The 16,574-nt window shown below is 50.5% G+C and overlaps 1 protein-coding gene across 1 annotated transcript; it reads left to right on the top strand.

The window, feature by feature from the left end:
* Window positions 1-609: 609 nt before the first annotated feature.
* EFS (embryonal Fyn-associated substrate) lies at window positions 610-16,345 on the top strand. The gene is made up of 6 exons (XM_053362914.1): window positions 610-2,077; window positions 6,781-7,113; window positions 8,273-8,371; window positions 11,021-11,695; window positions 12,899-12,988; window positions 14,904-16,345. Exons 1-6 carry the CDS (start codon window positions 2,072-2,074, stop codon window positions 15,315-15,317), a joined length of 1,617 nt encoding a protein of 538 aa, XP_053218889.1. The 5' UTR covers window positions 610-2,071; the 3' UTR covers window positions 15,318-16,345.
* Window positions 16,346-16,574: the final 229 nt, after the last annotated feature.

Genomic DNA, 16,574 nt, shown 5'->3' with positions numbered 1-16,574 from the left:
CAGGCCGGACCCTTTTATTATTGGCTTGAGTGGGAGCCAGGATCCCAGCCGAAGGGGGGGGGAGGCCAAAACCCTAAATTTGTGGGTGTGGGTATCTGCTTTTCCTTGGAAGAGAGTTCCCCCATAATTAAGCCTGCAGCAAACCCAAGCTGTTTGCCTCAGCATAAAATAGATTTGTGTAGGAAAGAGCCAATATTTTTTTTCCCCAAAAAAAAGAAAGGAAAAAAGATGGACCTGCGACCTTTCGAGAGAACTGGTCTCCCTCCAAAATGCAGAGCATCTGGAAAGCAAACCGCCAATCCCTCATTTTAAACCCACAGAAGAGGGATAACATAACTTGGGAGTCTTGAGAGAGAAAATTGCTACTTTAGGTTAATATGGAAAGCTGGAGTCTAGTTTATCCAAGCTGACTGTTTGGACTTTGCTTATGGCAAATGACAGAGAGGAGTACGGTTGGTTTGGATCAGCTGCTTTTTCATCTGGATTGTGCAGTCTTTTTCTGGATGCTGAAGATTAATTCAACTTCTAAAGTCCACCTGTGTCCACTTGGGTTGGGGTTGCAGCACGTATACATTTTCTGGATGTTGGACTCTTTCATTTGTCAACACTGATTCTGCATTGAATATTTGTGCTAACAAGTTATTTTTCTAGATTTTGGCAGCCCTCCAAATTACTTTTTGTTGTTGTTGGGAAAACACTGCTTTTTCTGGATTATAAAGAGTGCGGAAACAACATCATGTGGAATTCCTCAAAGTTTACAAATGATTTTGGGGGTTTTCTGAAGAGCCTCAAGTTTCCCATGCTTTGAAAAAGTTAAAATTATGATGTGTCATCTCCCCCATCACCAAATCTTACATCTCCCCTGTAGTTTGAGGGAGAAAACATGGGTCTTTCTTAGGCAATGAGCTTACATTAATGTGCATCGTGATTTTTGAAGTTTGATTTTTGTCAGTATTAGCATTTTCAAGCTTCACGTCTCCTGAAGATTTGGAGCTTTCTGCAAAGCAGGCTGGATTTGTACACAGACGTTTTTATTATTATTATTTGGGAGAAAAACTGGATCAAACCTCAGGATTTAATGAAGAATTTAGTGTCCTGGGGCCTGGAGAAAGTCTGCAAAACATCTGGAAATTTCAAGACGTGGTAAATACTGCCTGCATTCTCAGGAAAAAACTGACCTGCTGGATGTGTGTGTGTGCTTTTTTAATCTATTTCGGATATGGTATTTTGGATAAGTAGGAAAGTGTGTTAGCATCTGTGGATCTACAGACTCTGCTGGCAAGCCTTTTGGCTTGAAAGGAACAGCTCAGGCTTTCTGGATTTCATGACGATGCAAAAATCCCTGGTCGTTCTTCTGAGCGTGCCAGGTTTTTTTTAAACAAGGACCTTTGGAGAGAAGTACAGTATTGCAAATGCCTCTGTTTTGGGTTGCAATTCCACTCTGCGGTTGCAACACAAGCCCATGTTCCAACTTGTTACTCTTTCGCCTCCACTGCCTCATCAATCCATGCAGCCTGCACGGCCTGGAAGCAGCCAGGCCTATTCAGATGGTTTTTCTGGGAAGCTTTTGCTGACCAAGAGATTTGGGAAGGCTTACAAAAACTTCTGGGGTGTGGGGCAAAGAGAATTGCAAATTGAAAGTGGCTGGAATTCTGAGAAACCAGACTCTTAGCAATCAAAGGACAGGGAGTGTTTGAGTTCGGTTGGAAATTACCTTTCCCTCCCACTTTGCGTTGGGATAGTGTTTTGCAACAAATTTGCCAACTTTTTTTGTTTATGTTTTTTTGAGAAACTCTTGTTTTGAATCGGTTCTCGCTTCTTCCATCCCCAAAGCATCGGATATAGGTATATTTTTCAAGGATATAAGAAACCAGTGTTGAATTTCTCAGGAATCTCTTCGTCGTTTCGGAACAACCAAGTGCATGGACAAATAATGCACCTAGAAGCAGGGATATTGTTTTCAGAAGCCGGCGGAACAGAGGTGTAATCTTCGTTCACAATCTCCTGGGTCTGCGGTTGTTCCTTTTCTACTTCTCCTCGGTGTTCCACAGCCTGCCTTTTGCGAAGCAACATGTCCGTAAGTATGCTCAGCTAGGAAAGAGAGCCAGATATTTAGCTAGCCCTGAGAGCAAAGTCTAGAGTTGAATCAGGAATCGAGAGCTCTTTTAACCTTGGACAAAAGATTTGTTTCGGGGTCACTGGGCCACAGTACGTTCCAGGTGTACAAACAGTGAAGACTAGGGAAAGAGGTACAGAGGTGTAAAAAAACCTCTCCTGGCAACGCTTGCCAATGGAAAACCATTTTTAATTTCCCTCACAATTCCCTGCAGATGTTTAATCTGTGTGTGTGGGTCCCAAATTCACCTGAGATTTTGCTTCAGGTGAAATTGGATGGCGTTGCTCAGCTCGTTTGGTTGGCTGTTGCTTTCACTGGGCCTCGGCCTCAGCACCTGTTTGAATGCTGAAGCTCAGAATAGCCAAGTATCCCCAACTATATTCAGTAGGTCTTTGCTTAATAACGTGACTTAATACATTCGGGGGCAGAGGATCTGGCTGCTTTTGTAGGTTTGAGCCCCCGGGTCTTTCAGCTTTCTCAAATCAGGGCACGTCTCAGTTTATTTTATTTTACTTTCTGCAGCTTTACCAAAGAAAGAGGGAGAGAAGGACAGGGATCCCTCAGCAGGGACCCTCCCCTGTAGAGAAACACATGTTAACTTCTTGAACATTGCCCTCATTTCAGAGCAGTCATGCACCCAGCTCCCTAATGAGATCATCCCTGGCAAAGAATTATCTGTCAGCACCCAAATTGGCTCTTTCCCTCCCCCCATCCACCCACCCCTCGATTGCCAAATACTCTGAATTTCTCCTCCAATGCTGGAATAACAAGGAGCATATCCTATTAGTGGCCAAGATCTGCATTATATTTTAATCTGATTATTTTTATTGTCGTAGGCCACTTTCGGAACTGGTTTGACTGGAAAGCAAGTTAGCAGTAGCGACAGGGATCTGGCGCCCTAAGGGCTGTTTTATCTGCCACCCCCACCCCCCAGAAACTCTTCCTAAATTTTAATCAAGGGATCAGCAACACAATAAAATGCCCCCTCTTTTTGCACATAATGTAAAGGTCACTGCTAACCCTACGCAGAGCTGACCCATTGGAATGAATGGACCTAAGTTAGTCATAGCCATTAACTTCAATGGGTCTTCTTTTGAGTATTGGATACCACCCATTGCTTTTCAAAGTTGTGGGAGTGAGGGATTTCCAGATGAGTCAGTCATTTCAGCAAAAAACAAACCCAAAGTCTCGAAGATTTCACGGATTCAGTGTCACATCTATCCTTTGGGATTTGAATGTTCACATTTGCAAGTCATGCGGAGCCTGAATATGCATGTTCCGTAGCATCTCTTACTAATGTGCTCTGACTGATAGATGAGGCAACTTTACTGCGGAGCCTGGATACCGGCAAAGGGCTGCCGATTTGTGTTGCGAAATGCAACTGCCATCTGGAAAATGGGTATATATATATATATCTTTGAGCAGTGCCGTCGTACCTTGGAAGTTGAACGGAATCCATTCCAGAAGTCCGTTCGACTTCCAAAATGTTTGGAAACCAAAGCGTGGCTTCTGATTGGCTGCAGGAAGGTCCTGCGGCCAATCAGAAGCCGCGCCAGACGTTTGGCTTCCGAAAATCATTCAAAAACTGGAACACTCACTTTCGGGTTTTGATCGTTCAGGAACCAAGGCGTTTGAGATCCAAGGTACGACTGGATAAAATCCCCCTCTTAGGAAGGCATCTGTTGAGCTCTTCCACCCCAGGAAGAGTCTCAAGTGGGCAATATTAAAAAGGGAAGGCAGATGCATGCATCCAAAAATAAATAAATCATGGTACAGCCTTCCGTGGACTATACCACTTCAGAATGTTGGGGGGGGGGTTTGAATCCTGCTCTGCAACTCTCTGCTCTTTAAAGTGGCAGAGCCCAACTTCCAAAAGGCAGGGAGGGCTGTACCTGTTTTGTGTGTCTGTTTGTGTCTCTTTGTGTCTGCATGCACTTCCGCTTAGCCGGTAGCCCCATCCAGGAGTCCCTGCCACATTTGGACTTTTGCCTGCCTGTGCGGGTGGCCGTGAATTATAAGCTATGACTTGGGAGAAACAGATGGCAGCCTGGGATTTAGGGGGATTTGGGTGGCGAAAGCGAGAGTGTTGGAGAGAATGCTTTGCTCCGCACCGGATAGGGGTCTCGCCCTGAGCTCATTTATCGCTTCCTGGGTTGCATCTAACTAACTGGGTTACCGGCATCTGGGCCCGTCGCTATCCAGGGTTAACGCAACAGTGTGAACATCTGCATTTGGAGCAGCTCTGTCTGGGAAACACCCTGGATCGAGGGACAACTCTTGTGATGCAATATATATCCCATGTGGCAAACGGGTGGGTTCTCCAGCTCCCAGCCAAGGAGTATAGAACCACAGAGTATAGAATCACACGACTGTAGAGTTCGAAGGGACCCCGAGGGTCATCCAGTACAACCCCCCGCAGTGCAGGAATCTCTCGCCCAACATGGGGCTCGGCCAGCACGACAAAGAGCCAGGGAGGATGGAGGTTGTGGTCCAGAAGGACACAGGCATCGCACCATTGCAGATTGCAAAGGCAGCGTCCTCTTTCGGGGGAACGATCTGTCTCCAGGCAGGCGAATCCTGAGTCATTTTTAGGGTTGTGCGGAGTCAGGAAGAGGGGGTACAGACTCTTTGTGTCGCTGTTGATCCGTAGGTGAAGTTTCGAGCGCCTGTCTTGGACACAGGGTTGTACGCAAAGGGTTTGTTTCCTGCTGAGTCTTGCTGTGTCTGAGCATCCCCCAAAAGGACAGCGTGTGCCCATCTGGCTGTGTGGTGGCCTGTCCTTACGGCTGCGTGTTATGTCCTTAAAACTACCACCAAGCAGGCAAGTCTGGGCGTTCGCTTTTCTTGGGCACGCTCAAGTGCCTGGGGCCAAATCAAGAATTGACCCACCCTCCTGAAGGCATCTCTCTGGCGCCAATCAAACTTTATGGCGCTTAAGCAAGCGAGGTCTTTCGTTTGAGGCAGCGACCCCTTTCCACCTTTTTGTTGACAGCTGCCTTATCAAAGGCCTTGGAGCTAAATGCAACCTCCCTGCGTCAGGGCAGACAGGGACAAACAGCGTGGAAGGGGGGGTGTGGTCTTTGTGCCTTCCTCATGTGCTTCCTGGTAGCATCTGATGGTGGTTGTGAAATGCAGGGCGTTTCTGAAAGCTGGGGTCCTGGCTGCCGTTGGGACTACAACTCCCATCATCCCTAGCTAGCAGGACCAGTAGACAGGGATGATGGGAGTTGTAGTCCAACAGCAGCTTGGGACCCACGTTTGAGAAACACACTGGCTAGGCAGACCCTCAAGAACTTCTCAGGTTCTCTGTTTGTGTGCGATTTGCACATCCTTGGGAGAAGACTGCATTCTGTACTGGGATATAATTTCATGTTTTTGTTTCTTTAAATTTATACACTGCCTGATTGTAAGGGGGTGGACTTCAAAGCGGTTAGCAAAAAGAGCAAAGATTCGAAAAATAAAAACAACAGCAAGCTAAAAGCATATCAAAACACACGCCGGCGTTCCACATATCTGGGTAGGCTCGCCTAGATGGAAATGTTTTCAGCAGGCGCCCAAAAGAGTGCAGCGAAGGCACCTTCTTGATGATGTCAAGAGGCAGGGAGTCTAGGCACTGCCACACAAACGGAACAAGTATTCAGTGCAGAGCAAGTATTAGGGGGCATCTGGAGCAAGTTGGGTGGATTGAATAATAATAACAATAATTTATTATTTGTACCCCGCCCATCTGGCTGGGTTTCCCCACAAAGACCAAAAATACACTAATATGTCATACATTAAAAACTTCCCTGAACAGGGCTGCCTTAAGATGTCTTCTGAATGTCAGGTAGTTGTTAATCTCTTTGACATCTGATGGGAGGGCATTCAACAGGGCGGGTGCCACTACCGAGAAGGCCCTCTGCCTGGTTCCCTGTAACTTGGCTTCTCGCAGCGAGGGAACCGCCAGAAGGCCCTTGGCGCTGGACCTCAGTGTCCGGGCAGAACGATGGGGGTGGAGACGCTCCTTCAGGTATACAGGACCGAGGCCTTTTAGGGCTTTAAAGGTCAACACCAACACTTTGAATTGTGCTCGGAAACGTACTGGGAGCCAATGTAGGTCTTTCAAGACCGGTGTTATGTGGTCTTGGCAGCCGCTCACAGTCACCAGTCTAGCTGCCACATTCTGGATTAGTTGTAGTTTCTGGGTCACCTTCAAAGGTAGCCCCACATAGAGCGCATTGCAGTAGTCCAAGCGAGAGATAACCAGAGCATGCACCACTCTGGCGAGACAGTCTGCGGGCAGGTAGGGTCTCATCCTGCATATCAGGTGGAGCTGGTAGACAGCTGCCCTGGACACAGAATTGACCTGCGCCTCCATGGACAACTGTGAGTCCAAAATGACTCCCAGGCTGCGCACCTTCAGGGGCACAGTTGCCCCATTCAGGACCAGCAGTCAAGTCGGCATACGTGAAGAAGATACAGCTCAGTTAGCAGAGCAGGAGACTCTTAACCTCAGGGTCGTGGGTTTGAGTCCCACGTTGGGCAAAAGATTCCTACTTCAGGGGGTGAGGCTAGATGACCCCCGTGGTCCCTTCTGGCTCTGTGATTCTCTGAGTGCATATAGAGATGTAGTTACTTTGTCAGCATTTTGAGGGATGCCTGACCTGCTCTCTGCTTCCCGCCAGGCCCAGCTCTGCCGCGCCCTGTACGACAACGCTGCTGAGTGCCCGGACGAGCTCTCCTTCCGCAAGGGCGACTTGATGGTCCTGCTGCAGCCCGAAGCCCCGGGCCTGGAGGGCTGGCACCTCTGCTCCTTGCACGGGCAGCAGGGGATTGTGCCAGCCAACCGGGTCAGAGTCCTCCCCGAGCCAGGGTCTCCAGGGCCCACCCCTCGCCGGAATCACGTCCCAGCGGACGTCTACCAGGTGCCCAGGAAGGAGGTGGCGGCGGCCGGGACGGCCTACGAAGCGCCCCAAGATGAGCAGAGGAGGAGGGGGCGCAGGAAGGAGGAGCAGGAGGTGAGGAAAGGTGCTGGGGGGATCGTTTGTTTATTGACTCTCCAGAATTTCAGAGGGGGAATTTCTCCTGGGTCCTGCTTGGAACTGCTGTCAGAAATTGAACTTTGAACCCTCTGCATGCAAAGCAAATTGAGCTCTATTCCCTAGAACCCCAAACTACAGCGAACCTTGAGATTCGAGGCCAATATTCCACTAGGTGTAACCCGTGGGGGCGTGCAGCTGCTGGTTTCTTAACTCCACCCCTTCTCTTTTAGCCACGCTCCCTATAGCGCTGCCACCTCCCCTGGACATTCTTGTCGTAATTAATTAAAATTGTATACTTTAGCCGTAAATCTCAGGGTGGTGCACAACACAAATATAGCAAACACAAAATACGCAGTGGAAAATAAGAACAAAGACGAACCAATAATTCCCCTGTCCACAACACATTTAAAAGGCCGTGGAATATTAATCAGCCAAAGGCTTGGCTGAAGAGAAACATTTTTGCTTGGTGCCTAAAGGTGTATAATGAAGGTGCCAGGCAGGCCTCCCTAGGGAGAGCGTCCCACAAATGGGGAGCCACCGCAGAAAAGGCCCTGTTCTCGTGTTGCCGCCCTCCGGACTTCTCTGGAGTAAATTTATTTAAAGCAGCCTTCCCTCACCAGATGTTTTGGCCCTCAACATGGCTGAGGCCAGTGGGAGTTGTTTTCCTTTTTTAAAAAAAAAAGATATTTATTGAGTTTCCATTTTATAACATATAAATACAATCTTTGTTTTTTCGCAAAAGTTCAAACTCATTTGAGCTCATCGACTTCCCCCTTCCCACCTCATGGTTTCTTTATTTCTTTGCTGTATCATCACATTTGTAATTTCCCCGTTTTTACCTTACATTATTCCCCCGTCCTATTTAATTTATCTGTAAAAAGGTAGAAGTTTCAGCCTTATAAGCCTTTTTAAGTTATTCCTGTCAGTGTGTTGTTTTCCAAAACACCTGAAGGGCACCAGGTTGGCAAAGGTTGCTCTTAAGGTATCTCCTCTGGGGCTACGGCCAAATCTCACGGCTTGTACTGGCTGGCTTTCGTTACCGCAAAACAATCCCAACCCTGAACCTCAGGATGAAGCCACAACTTCCTTTTGTCAATCCTGGTTTGATTTCTCTCTCTTCCTCCTCCGCCCCCAGGTTTATGAGGTGCCACCACCCGCCAGACCCTGCCCTCTGCCCCCAGAGGGGATCTATAGGGTGCCTCGCAGCACCAGACGAGACGGGGACCCTGCCGAGGTTAGTGCTTACACTCACTGGGAGAATTGAAATCCGAGCAGCCGGCTGCATTATCGTTGACTGTGATGGTGTCATGTGTTTATTTAATTAACGCGTTTTTAAAAATCACAATCCCTTCAAGGAGATTGGAGCTATGCACACGGTTCATCCCTCTCTCTTCCGTCCTCTCAACAACCCTGAGAGGTAGGCCGGGCAGAAGGCGTGTGACTGGGAGCTTCATGGATGATTTGGCCTCGGTCCTGTATACCTGAAGGAGCATCTCCACCCCCATCACCCCCCCCCCCCATCGTTCAGCCCAGACACTGAGGTCCAGCGCCGAGGGCCTTCTGGCAGTTCCCTCACTGCGAGAAGTGAGGTTACAGGGAACCAGGCAGAGGGCCTTCTCGGTAGTGGCGCCTGCCCTGTGGAACGCCCTCCCAGCAGATGTCAAGGCAATAAACAACGATTTTACTTTTAAAAGACAACTGAAGGCAGCCCTGTTTAGGGAAGTTTTTAATGTCTGACGCTGTATAGTTTTTAATATTCGGTTGGAAGCCGCCCAGAGTGGCTGGGGAGACCCAGCCAGATGGGCGGGGTATAAATAATAAATTATTATTATTATTATTATTATTATTATTATTATTATTATTATTTGAAGCCAGGTCTTCTTGGCTGTCATCTGACACTCCAACCACAGCGCCACACTGCCTGTAGGATTGGCACAGGGACTGCAGATGGCGGAAGCAACATTTTCCAGTTAGAAAGAGGGTTTTGGTTTGCTGGGTGCCAAAGTCTGAGGACCCCCATTTCTGACTGAAGGCTGGTTGGGGCAGGGAGCCATTGCAAAGCACCAACGATTCCTCTGTTGCCGTGGGTTGGGCTAGATGACCCTCAGGGGTCCCTTCCAACTCAATGGCGCTTTTGTATGCGGTGTTGCAGTAGTAAGGCTAATAAGAGCCTTCCGCTTTTCGCACTAGCAGTACACTCGTTCGAAATCTAGCCCACTAATCCCTCAGCTCCCAGAGCTTTCCCCCACCCAGAGTCCTGTTTTAACCTTTCCCCAAGGGTGAAGCCCCTGCCTTGTGGCCCAAGCTGTGGGTGGGAAGATGCATTTGATAACCGTGCCATTTAAGACAACCGGGATCCGGCTGCCTGCTGTCGAGCATCCCCCCTCTGTTGGAGAGCTGCCTTTGTGGACAGCTGGACCCGTCTGTTGCTAAAGACAGCTGCGGCCGTGCCGGTCCCCGAGGGTAACTGTATCTCAGCCCAAATGCGGAGACTGCTGTCTCCGGAGCAAACCAGTGTCCTTTTCAGCCCCTCAGCTGAGGCAGAGGTTGCCCTAGATGGACGAAAGCTTGGTGGGGAGTGGCAGGTGGGCTTGGTTAGAGAAGGGGCCAGTGGACCTGAAGGGCTGAATGTAAGAGATACACTCTTGAGTTTGGGGGTGCTGAGTGTGTGGGTCTGTGCCAAAGGATAGGGGGCAGCATCATGGGGGAACAGGCCACAGAAATCTGCCGTGGGGCTCTTTGGGTTTGGGGGGGGCGTCTCTTCAAGGCAAATTTGTTTGGGATCGGGAAGCCGGGAACGGCTACTTAAAATGGTGGGAACGTCAGAAGCCATTGTATACTAAGTTGCTCCATCTAGGTCAGAAGTATGCCTATGAGGGGTGCGCAACCTGCAGCCCATGGGTCAGTCATGGCCCACCAGGGGTACCGGTTTGGCCCACAAGGCTATATCTTCAAAGCCCTGCCCACTTGTCAATCAGTTGGCTTCGCTCCAGTGGGCAGGTGACACTCACTGAGAGGTGGGGTTCAATTCTGTATGCGCCAGTTCTTTGCAGGGTTTCCCCCCCTCTGGCCCTACCCACCCGACTTGTGGCCCTTGGAGGTTTGCCCATGATGAGATATACTGCCCCCGGCTGTCAAGAGTTTGCCACCCCTGTTGTCAACGATCCAGAAATCCCCTCCCTCCCAAATCCGTAGTTCTCCTCCTTTCTCTCTTGTTTCCTCTCTTGTAACATAGTACAGAATTCCTGGGAGGCTACCATTTCAGTCTGATGTATATATCCAAACACTTCCCCATATCTCCAGATAAGACACCTCCTCCTATATACATAGAAACGTAAGGCTGTTGTCATGCTAGAGTTTGAATCCAGAGTAACAGCAGAAAGGCAGGCAAGCAAGCAGCGGGGGAGTGGGGCAGGTGGCCCAGGCAAGCTGTTTGGCAAACCCCTCTCTGAAGCGCCACCCCCTCTTTAGAAAGGGTCGTGGGGGGGTTGGTCGAGCTGTGTGGGGATAGGCGAGAGGAGGGATGAGGTGTAAAGGGAGAAAGGGCAGGCCAGGTGTTTGGGAAACAGGGTTGGTGGGTAAGCGGAGTTGGTAAGCGGAGCAAAAAGGGACAGCAGCTGTGTGTGTGTCCCCCCACAAGAAGGTGAAGCCTCGAACCTTCTCACAAGCAGGCTAGTTTTCAGCAGGTGAGGAGATTTTGATATGAAGAAACACTCAGAGGTGCGACTCCTCATTCCCTACGTGAAACAGTGCACTCCAGGCAACGTTATAAAAAGTGACGGATTTGAACCCAAAGTTTGGCGTTTCCACCCAGCAGCTTAAACCTCGTTCTCTCTCTCCTTCGTCATCATCATCATCATCCCTTTTCTTCTGTGCTCCTCAGGTTTACGACGTCCCCTCCTCCCTCGTCCGAGACTCGCTGTCTGACACCTACGACTCGCCTTCCCCTTGCCCGAAGAAAGTGGCCCGCGTTGCCCCTCAGCCCTTAGCCCCTCCGCCCTCCGACGACCCCTACGACGTGCCCCTCGCCTTCAAGAAGCCTGCCGGTCCAGAGGAGGACGGGGAGGCGGATGACGGGGGCCCGGAGAGCCCCCTCGTCTATGCCACCCCGTCAAACCTGCGCCGGGCCTCGGCCTTGCTGAACTTGTACGAGTCGCCTGAGGAAGTGTTGGCGGGAGGCGGAGAGGAGGAAGAGGACGGGGGCATCTACGACGTCCCTCTGCTGGCGCCCGGCTCCCCGCCCCTCGAGGGGGTGCTCCAGGGACTGAGCTTGCGGGATCCGGGACCCCCTTCGCGACCCCGCTTGCCCTCGGCCGAAAGCCTGTCGCGGCGCCCCCTGCCTGCTCTTCCCAGCGAGGAACGGCTTTCCGTCGAGCCCCCGCCGCCGTCCCCAAGTATTGTGCGGAAAGGGAGCATCCAGGACCGCCCTCTGCCCCCGCCCCCGCCCCGGCTGGGGGGTCTAGGGGCAGGAGAGCAGCTGGAGCAAGTCGCAGATGACGGGCACAACGAATACGAGGGAATCCGACTGGCGGAAGAATACGACTACGTTCACCTTAAGGTGAGTTCAGAGGTGAAATGCTCATCGCAATGTGTGTGGGTCAGCCTTTGACCCCCAGGGCCAAGGCAGGGTCAGAAACCCCTTCATCGTCGCTCTGGGTTTGCATTTGATCCGACAAGGCTCTCACGTGCAAAAATCATTTGTTTTCCTGCACTGAAATTAGTTGTTTTCATCGGTTTAATTGTACTGCTGTTGTTATTGTTCTTTCAGTGAAGTTCAGTAAGTGGTGGTGATTTTCCAGGATAGTGATGGGGAAAGCTAAATCTGCTTAACCGCTGAATGGCAGGCAGAAATCCAACAGGTTTTTCCATCACTGTATCCTCACTCTGAAAATCCCTAGGGATCCTGGGAAATGGGATCAGCGTTCTCTAAACATAGCATCCTCATGAAATGCAATCCCTTGGGTGTCTTGACGGCTGAACCAGATTTTAAAACACCTGAGCCACATTTGCAGTGAAGCTATGCCACAGTTCTGCTCCCATCTCCCAAGAACCATTGAAATTATTATCACCACCACCACGTTTCTGTGGTCTTCACCCAAAATCCGTGGCAAAAAAGCTCAACTGTGCATCATTTACATGGTGTGTTTTTTTAAAAAAACATTTAGAAAGAAAGATTTGTACATTGCTTAATCACAAAGCTCTAATAAATAAAAACTACCTGTGAAACACAGCTGAAGAGTACGAAACTGTCACCGAGACAAATATATACAAGATAAGTATCAATAAAACACAGATAAAATTGGTAAAACTCTTAAAACAAACAGAGAGAACTACATTATATGTTTGAGGAGGCAGATCTGTGAGCAGAGGGTCTCATTCTGTGTGGATAGCTAGATTGTGTAGCAATTTCGGAGGTCAGATAGAAGACTTTCCCCCACCCCAAAGGCATGGACCATGGTACATTCCCGCCAAACATGAGACCGTTACGTTTCTCAAGGAGACTGGGAAAGGGGTGGGGGGACAGTGTCAAACCATAATAAGGCATGAAGCAGCAGGAACAGGTTGCAAGGACCTGTGGAGGCTACCTGAATGTACTGGATATGTGGCTGGTTTCTGTGTTGTGTTACTGATGGCGTTTTCTGGATCTTTTAATACGAAATTTGATTTTCTCGGGAGACCAAAAACCTCACCACCTTCTAAGCTTTCTGTTCCACTTCCCTTGCACACATACCCACAATCCTGCCTCTCTCTTCCTTCCCAGGGAGCAGATAAAACCCAGCCCAAAGCTGCAACTTCTGAAGGAAGCCTCGGACTCGCCCTTTCTGGAGACACAGCCCAGGCTGAAGAAATGGTATGTCTGTCTCGCTTTTTAAAAGGTACTAATGTCTTCAGCTTAGGCTGGGGACGGATGCCAGCATTTCCTTATGAAATTTGTCCTCCCTGTGAGGCAGGCCTCTTGGTTTTTTTGGGTTCCCTCCCCCCCCAAGGAGAGCCGAGACCATGAGGAGACTCTGCCAAGGCCACAGAGTCGGTCTGTTGTCTAGGTGGGGTGGGATGTGGGTGGTGCTGTGGTCTAAACCACTGAGCTTCTTGGGCTTGCCAATGAGAAGGTTGGCAATTCGAATCCCCGCGACAGGGTGAGCTCCCATTGCTCTATCCCAGCTCCTGCCAACCTAGCAGTTCGAAAGCACACCAGTGCAAGTAGATAAATAGGTACCGCTGAGGCGGGAAGGTAAACGATGTTTCTGTGCGCTCTGGTTTCCATCACAGTGTTCTGTTGTGACAGAAGCGGTTTAGTCCTGCTGGCCACAGGACCCGGAAAGCTGTCTGTGGACAAACGCTGGCTCCCTTGGCCCGAAAGTGAGATGAGCGCTGCAACCCCATAGTCGCCTTTGACTGGACTTAACCGTCCAGGGGTCCTTTACCTAGAGGTGGGGTTCTAAGATGGTCTTCCACAAACCACACTCAGTCTTGGTTCAGCAGTGTGCATGACACACACGCACTCTTACAATATAAGCAGGCAGAAGGGGAAGGCGGCTGCCATCTTGAATTTCCCATAATGCCCCGGGAGGGATGCTACATAACTGCATTTGGTTATGTCCCAAGAGCCAAGGAGACACACATACAACAAGGCGGCTACAGATGAGGCAGTTAGCTCCCACTGAAGCCTTACGTAGACCAGGATTTTGCTAGGCTCTTCCTCCCGGTGAAAACTTTGGCGTCCCCCAGCCAGGAATGCCCAAAATTAGGCACAAGCAAGAAGTGGAGCCTTTTTGACAGCTTGGGGGCCATGCTCCAGGGCCAGAGGCAGCAAGTGGAGGCAGCCACAGACCCTTAATTCCATCTTAGAAGGCCATATTCCAGTCACACGGAAGCACTTGAGGAGTGTGGAGCAGGGCTAAGGAGGGTCATGGCCTAGAGCAGGGGTCTGCAACCTGCGGCTCCGGAGCTGCATGTGGCTCTTTTACACCTTTGCCGCGGCTTTGGGGCGGATACTAGCGAGGGGAGGAGGCGCATTGTGCGCCCCGACACTCCCCACTGTGGCGGGCGCTGTACTGGCTGTGACGTCGCATGGGGGCGGCGCGTGCGTTAGTCACGCACCGTCCCGACGTCACCTTCCCGCCCGCTGTCAGATCGCGGTTCCGGAGATATATTTGTTTTAAATGTTGAAATGGTTTTGCGGCTCCCAGTTGTTGTTTTTCTTCAGAAACGGGTCCAAATGGCTCTTTTTGTCTTAAAGGTTGCAGACCCCTGGCCTAGAGAGAGACCCGAGGGCCTGATGTGAGGGCATGGAGGGCCTGAGGCTCCTGTCCCCCCCCCCACAAGGAAGAAGCCCAGATCTCATCCTCACTGGGTTCCTCTTACATGTGCAATGCAAGAGATGCTCTGATCATGGCAGCTAGGGTAGTTCTGGGGGCATTATGGGAAATTGGAGCAGCAACGAGGAACAGAGAAGAGCATTGGGAAATTTTGAGGTCCTTGCCCTCAAAACCATTGAATTGCCCCCCTCAAGTCTTCTCTTGTGCCAATGAGGGAGATTTTCGTTCTGTTGTAAAAAGCATGCCACTTAAATAAGTCTCCCCATGTCTGATCCGCTTGAATTTTAAGAATTGCACACAGACATGTTTCTCTGGCGCCCAACGGGAAAGATTCCCCAGGCGAAGGAAGTAGGCAGCCATCTCTCGTCTCTGAAAATAATGCACACAAGCACACAGCCAGAGTGAACAAAATGGCAGCCGTCTAACCTTTTTCTCTTCGGTTTATAGGCTCCGCCTTCCCCCGAGGACAGCCAGCTTCTTCAGTTCTACACGGGGCAGTGCCAGACGCATTACACCACCCTGCTCTCGGCCATTGAGGCGCTCCTGGCCAGCGCCGGGGCCCACCAGCCCCCATGGGTCTTCGTGCCCCACGGGAAGTTCGTCATTGTCACGGCGCACAAACTGGTCTTTGTGGGGGACACCGTGTCCCGCCTGGCGTCCTCTGCCACCGTGCGGGCGAGGGTGGGGGCGGCGAGCAGCACCCTCTGCCAGGCCCTGAAGGACGCCGTGCTCTCGGTCAAGGGGGCTGCCCTGCACTACCCCTCGCCGCCCGCCGCCCGGGAGATGCGCGAGTGCGTGGCAGAGCTCTCCCGGCAAGCCTTGGCCTTCACTTCCTTGCTTGGCACCCTGGCGCCATCTTGAATCCCGCGTCAGTGCCGATTCGCCACCAGCAAACTCCTGCCCTGAAGCTGTGAGACACTACGGCCCCCTCCTGTGGCAATAACTGCAGTGCTGCTTGGTGGTTTTCTGGAACCGAGCAGGCCCGAACCTGCCCCCTGGATAACTCAGGCCCTCGCCTAAAAACAAACGTTTCCCTTGGGTTCCAGCTGCCATCTTGTCAGGGCCCCTTAACCCCCATGGCATTCAGCGCCTGCAGCCAGAAGCAACGTTTAGTGACCTTCGACCCTCGGGTGCTCAGTTTCGACCCACAGATGAGACGGCCTTGCTCGACTTCATGACAAGAAATGGTCCTTGTCAGTGCCAGACCTTTGCCTCTTTGCTTTTACTCCCTTGCCCTTGCACCCACGACCAGCCATCTTGGACGGTTTCCTAACCAAAGAACGTTCCGGACCTTTGGCCTCTGACCCAACACTGCGCATCATGACACCCATTTCCCCGCTCCAGTTTGGTTTTGCTAATTCTGACATAGGTTCCTTCCTGAAAACATCGAGGGTTTCTCAGACGCCCCTCGACAAAGATGGTGGCGTGAGGTCGTAAGACCAAAAACACGTCTCCCTGCTGGCTCTTCGTAGACTTGACAACAGTTCTTTAAGAGTGCAAAAAAAACCCCAAAACCCTAGAATGGGAAAGGAGCTGAAGGGAGACAGAATTGATGGGAAATGACCCTTGTCATCCTGTAACAAAAGATTCTGGAGCAACGGCTGAAGAAAGAGGGGGGAATTGGGAGAATGGCCAGTATCGCTGCAACAGAGAGGGTTATGGGAAATTGCCAACGGGGCAAAAGAAAACAAAACACAGAGAGGCAGCCAAATGTGAAAAGAAGCATATTAATCTGGGGCAGAAGGGAGGAAGCTGAGGGTGAACAGGAAACAATAAAAAAAAAAGGACAACGGGGACTGGTCAGTATGGACACTATTATGATGCACAGTGTGAACTAGCAGCACAAATAACTGGGTAGGGGGGTTATTGAGCCACTGCTAGGTCAGCGGAATCTTAATAATCTTAATAATAGAAATCCTTCAGCTTGAACTATGGATTCATTCCTCAGGTTTGTTGTCTTCCTCTGAAACCCCCCTCTAGATATTGGACGGCCGCCAGACAATTCTGCAGTTTACAGCATCCTCCCCCACCTGCTCCCTGCGAAGACCCTCATCTCACTTCCTCACCAGGAAACAAGCGGGGTCAAGAATATCTCTCTCAGGAAATATTTGCCAAGTT

Source organism: Podarcis raffonei, chromosome 13 (genome assembly GCF_027172205.1).
Source record: "Podarcis raffonei isolate rPodRaf1 chromosome 13, rPodRaf1.pri, whole genome shotgun sequence".
NCBI classification, from domain to species: Eukaryota; Metazoa; Chordata; class Lepidosauria; order Squamata; family Lacertidae; genus Podarcis; species Podarcis raffonei.
The sequence above is the reverse complement of the archived record's forward strand: the minus strand, read 5'-3'. Positions and strand labels throughout refer to the sequence as shown.

Coding starts and splice junctions, on each gene's coding strand:
- EFS (XM_053362914.1), top strand. Junction 11,696..12,898: donor ACGACTACGTTCACCTTAAG/GTGAGTTCAGAG, acceptor CTTCCTTCCCAG/GGAGCAGATAAAACCCAGCC. Junction 12,989..14,903: donor CAGCCCAGGCTGAAGAAATG/GTATGTCTGTCT, acceptor TTCGGTTTATAG/GCTCCGCCTTCCCCCGAGGA.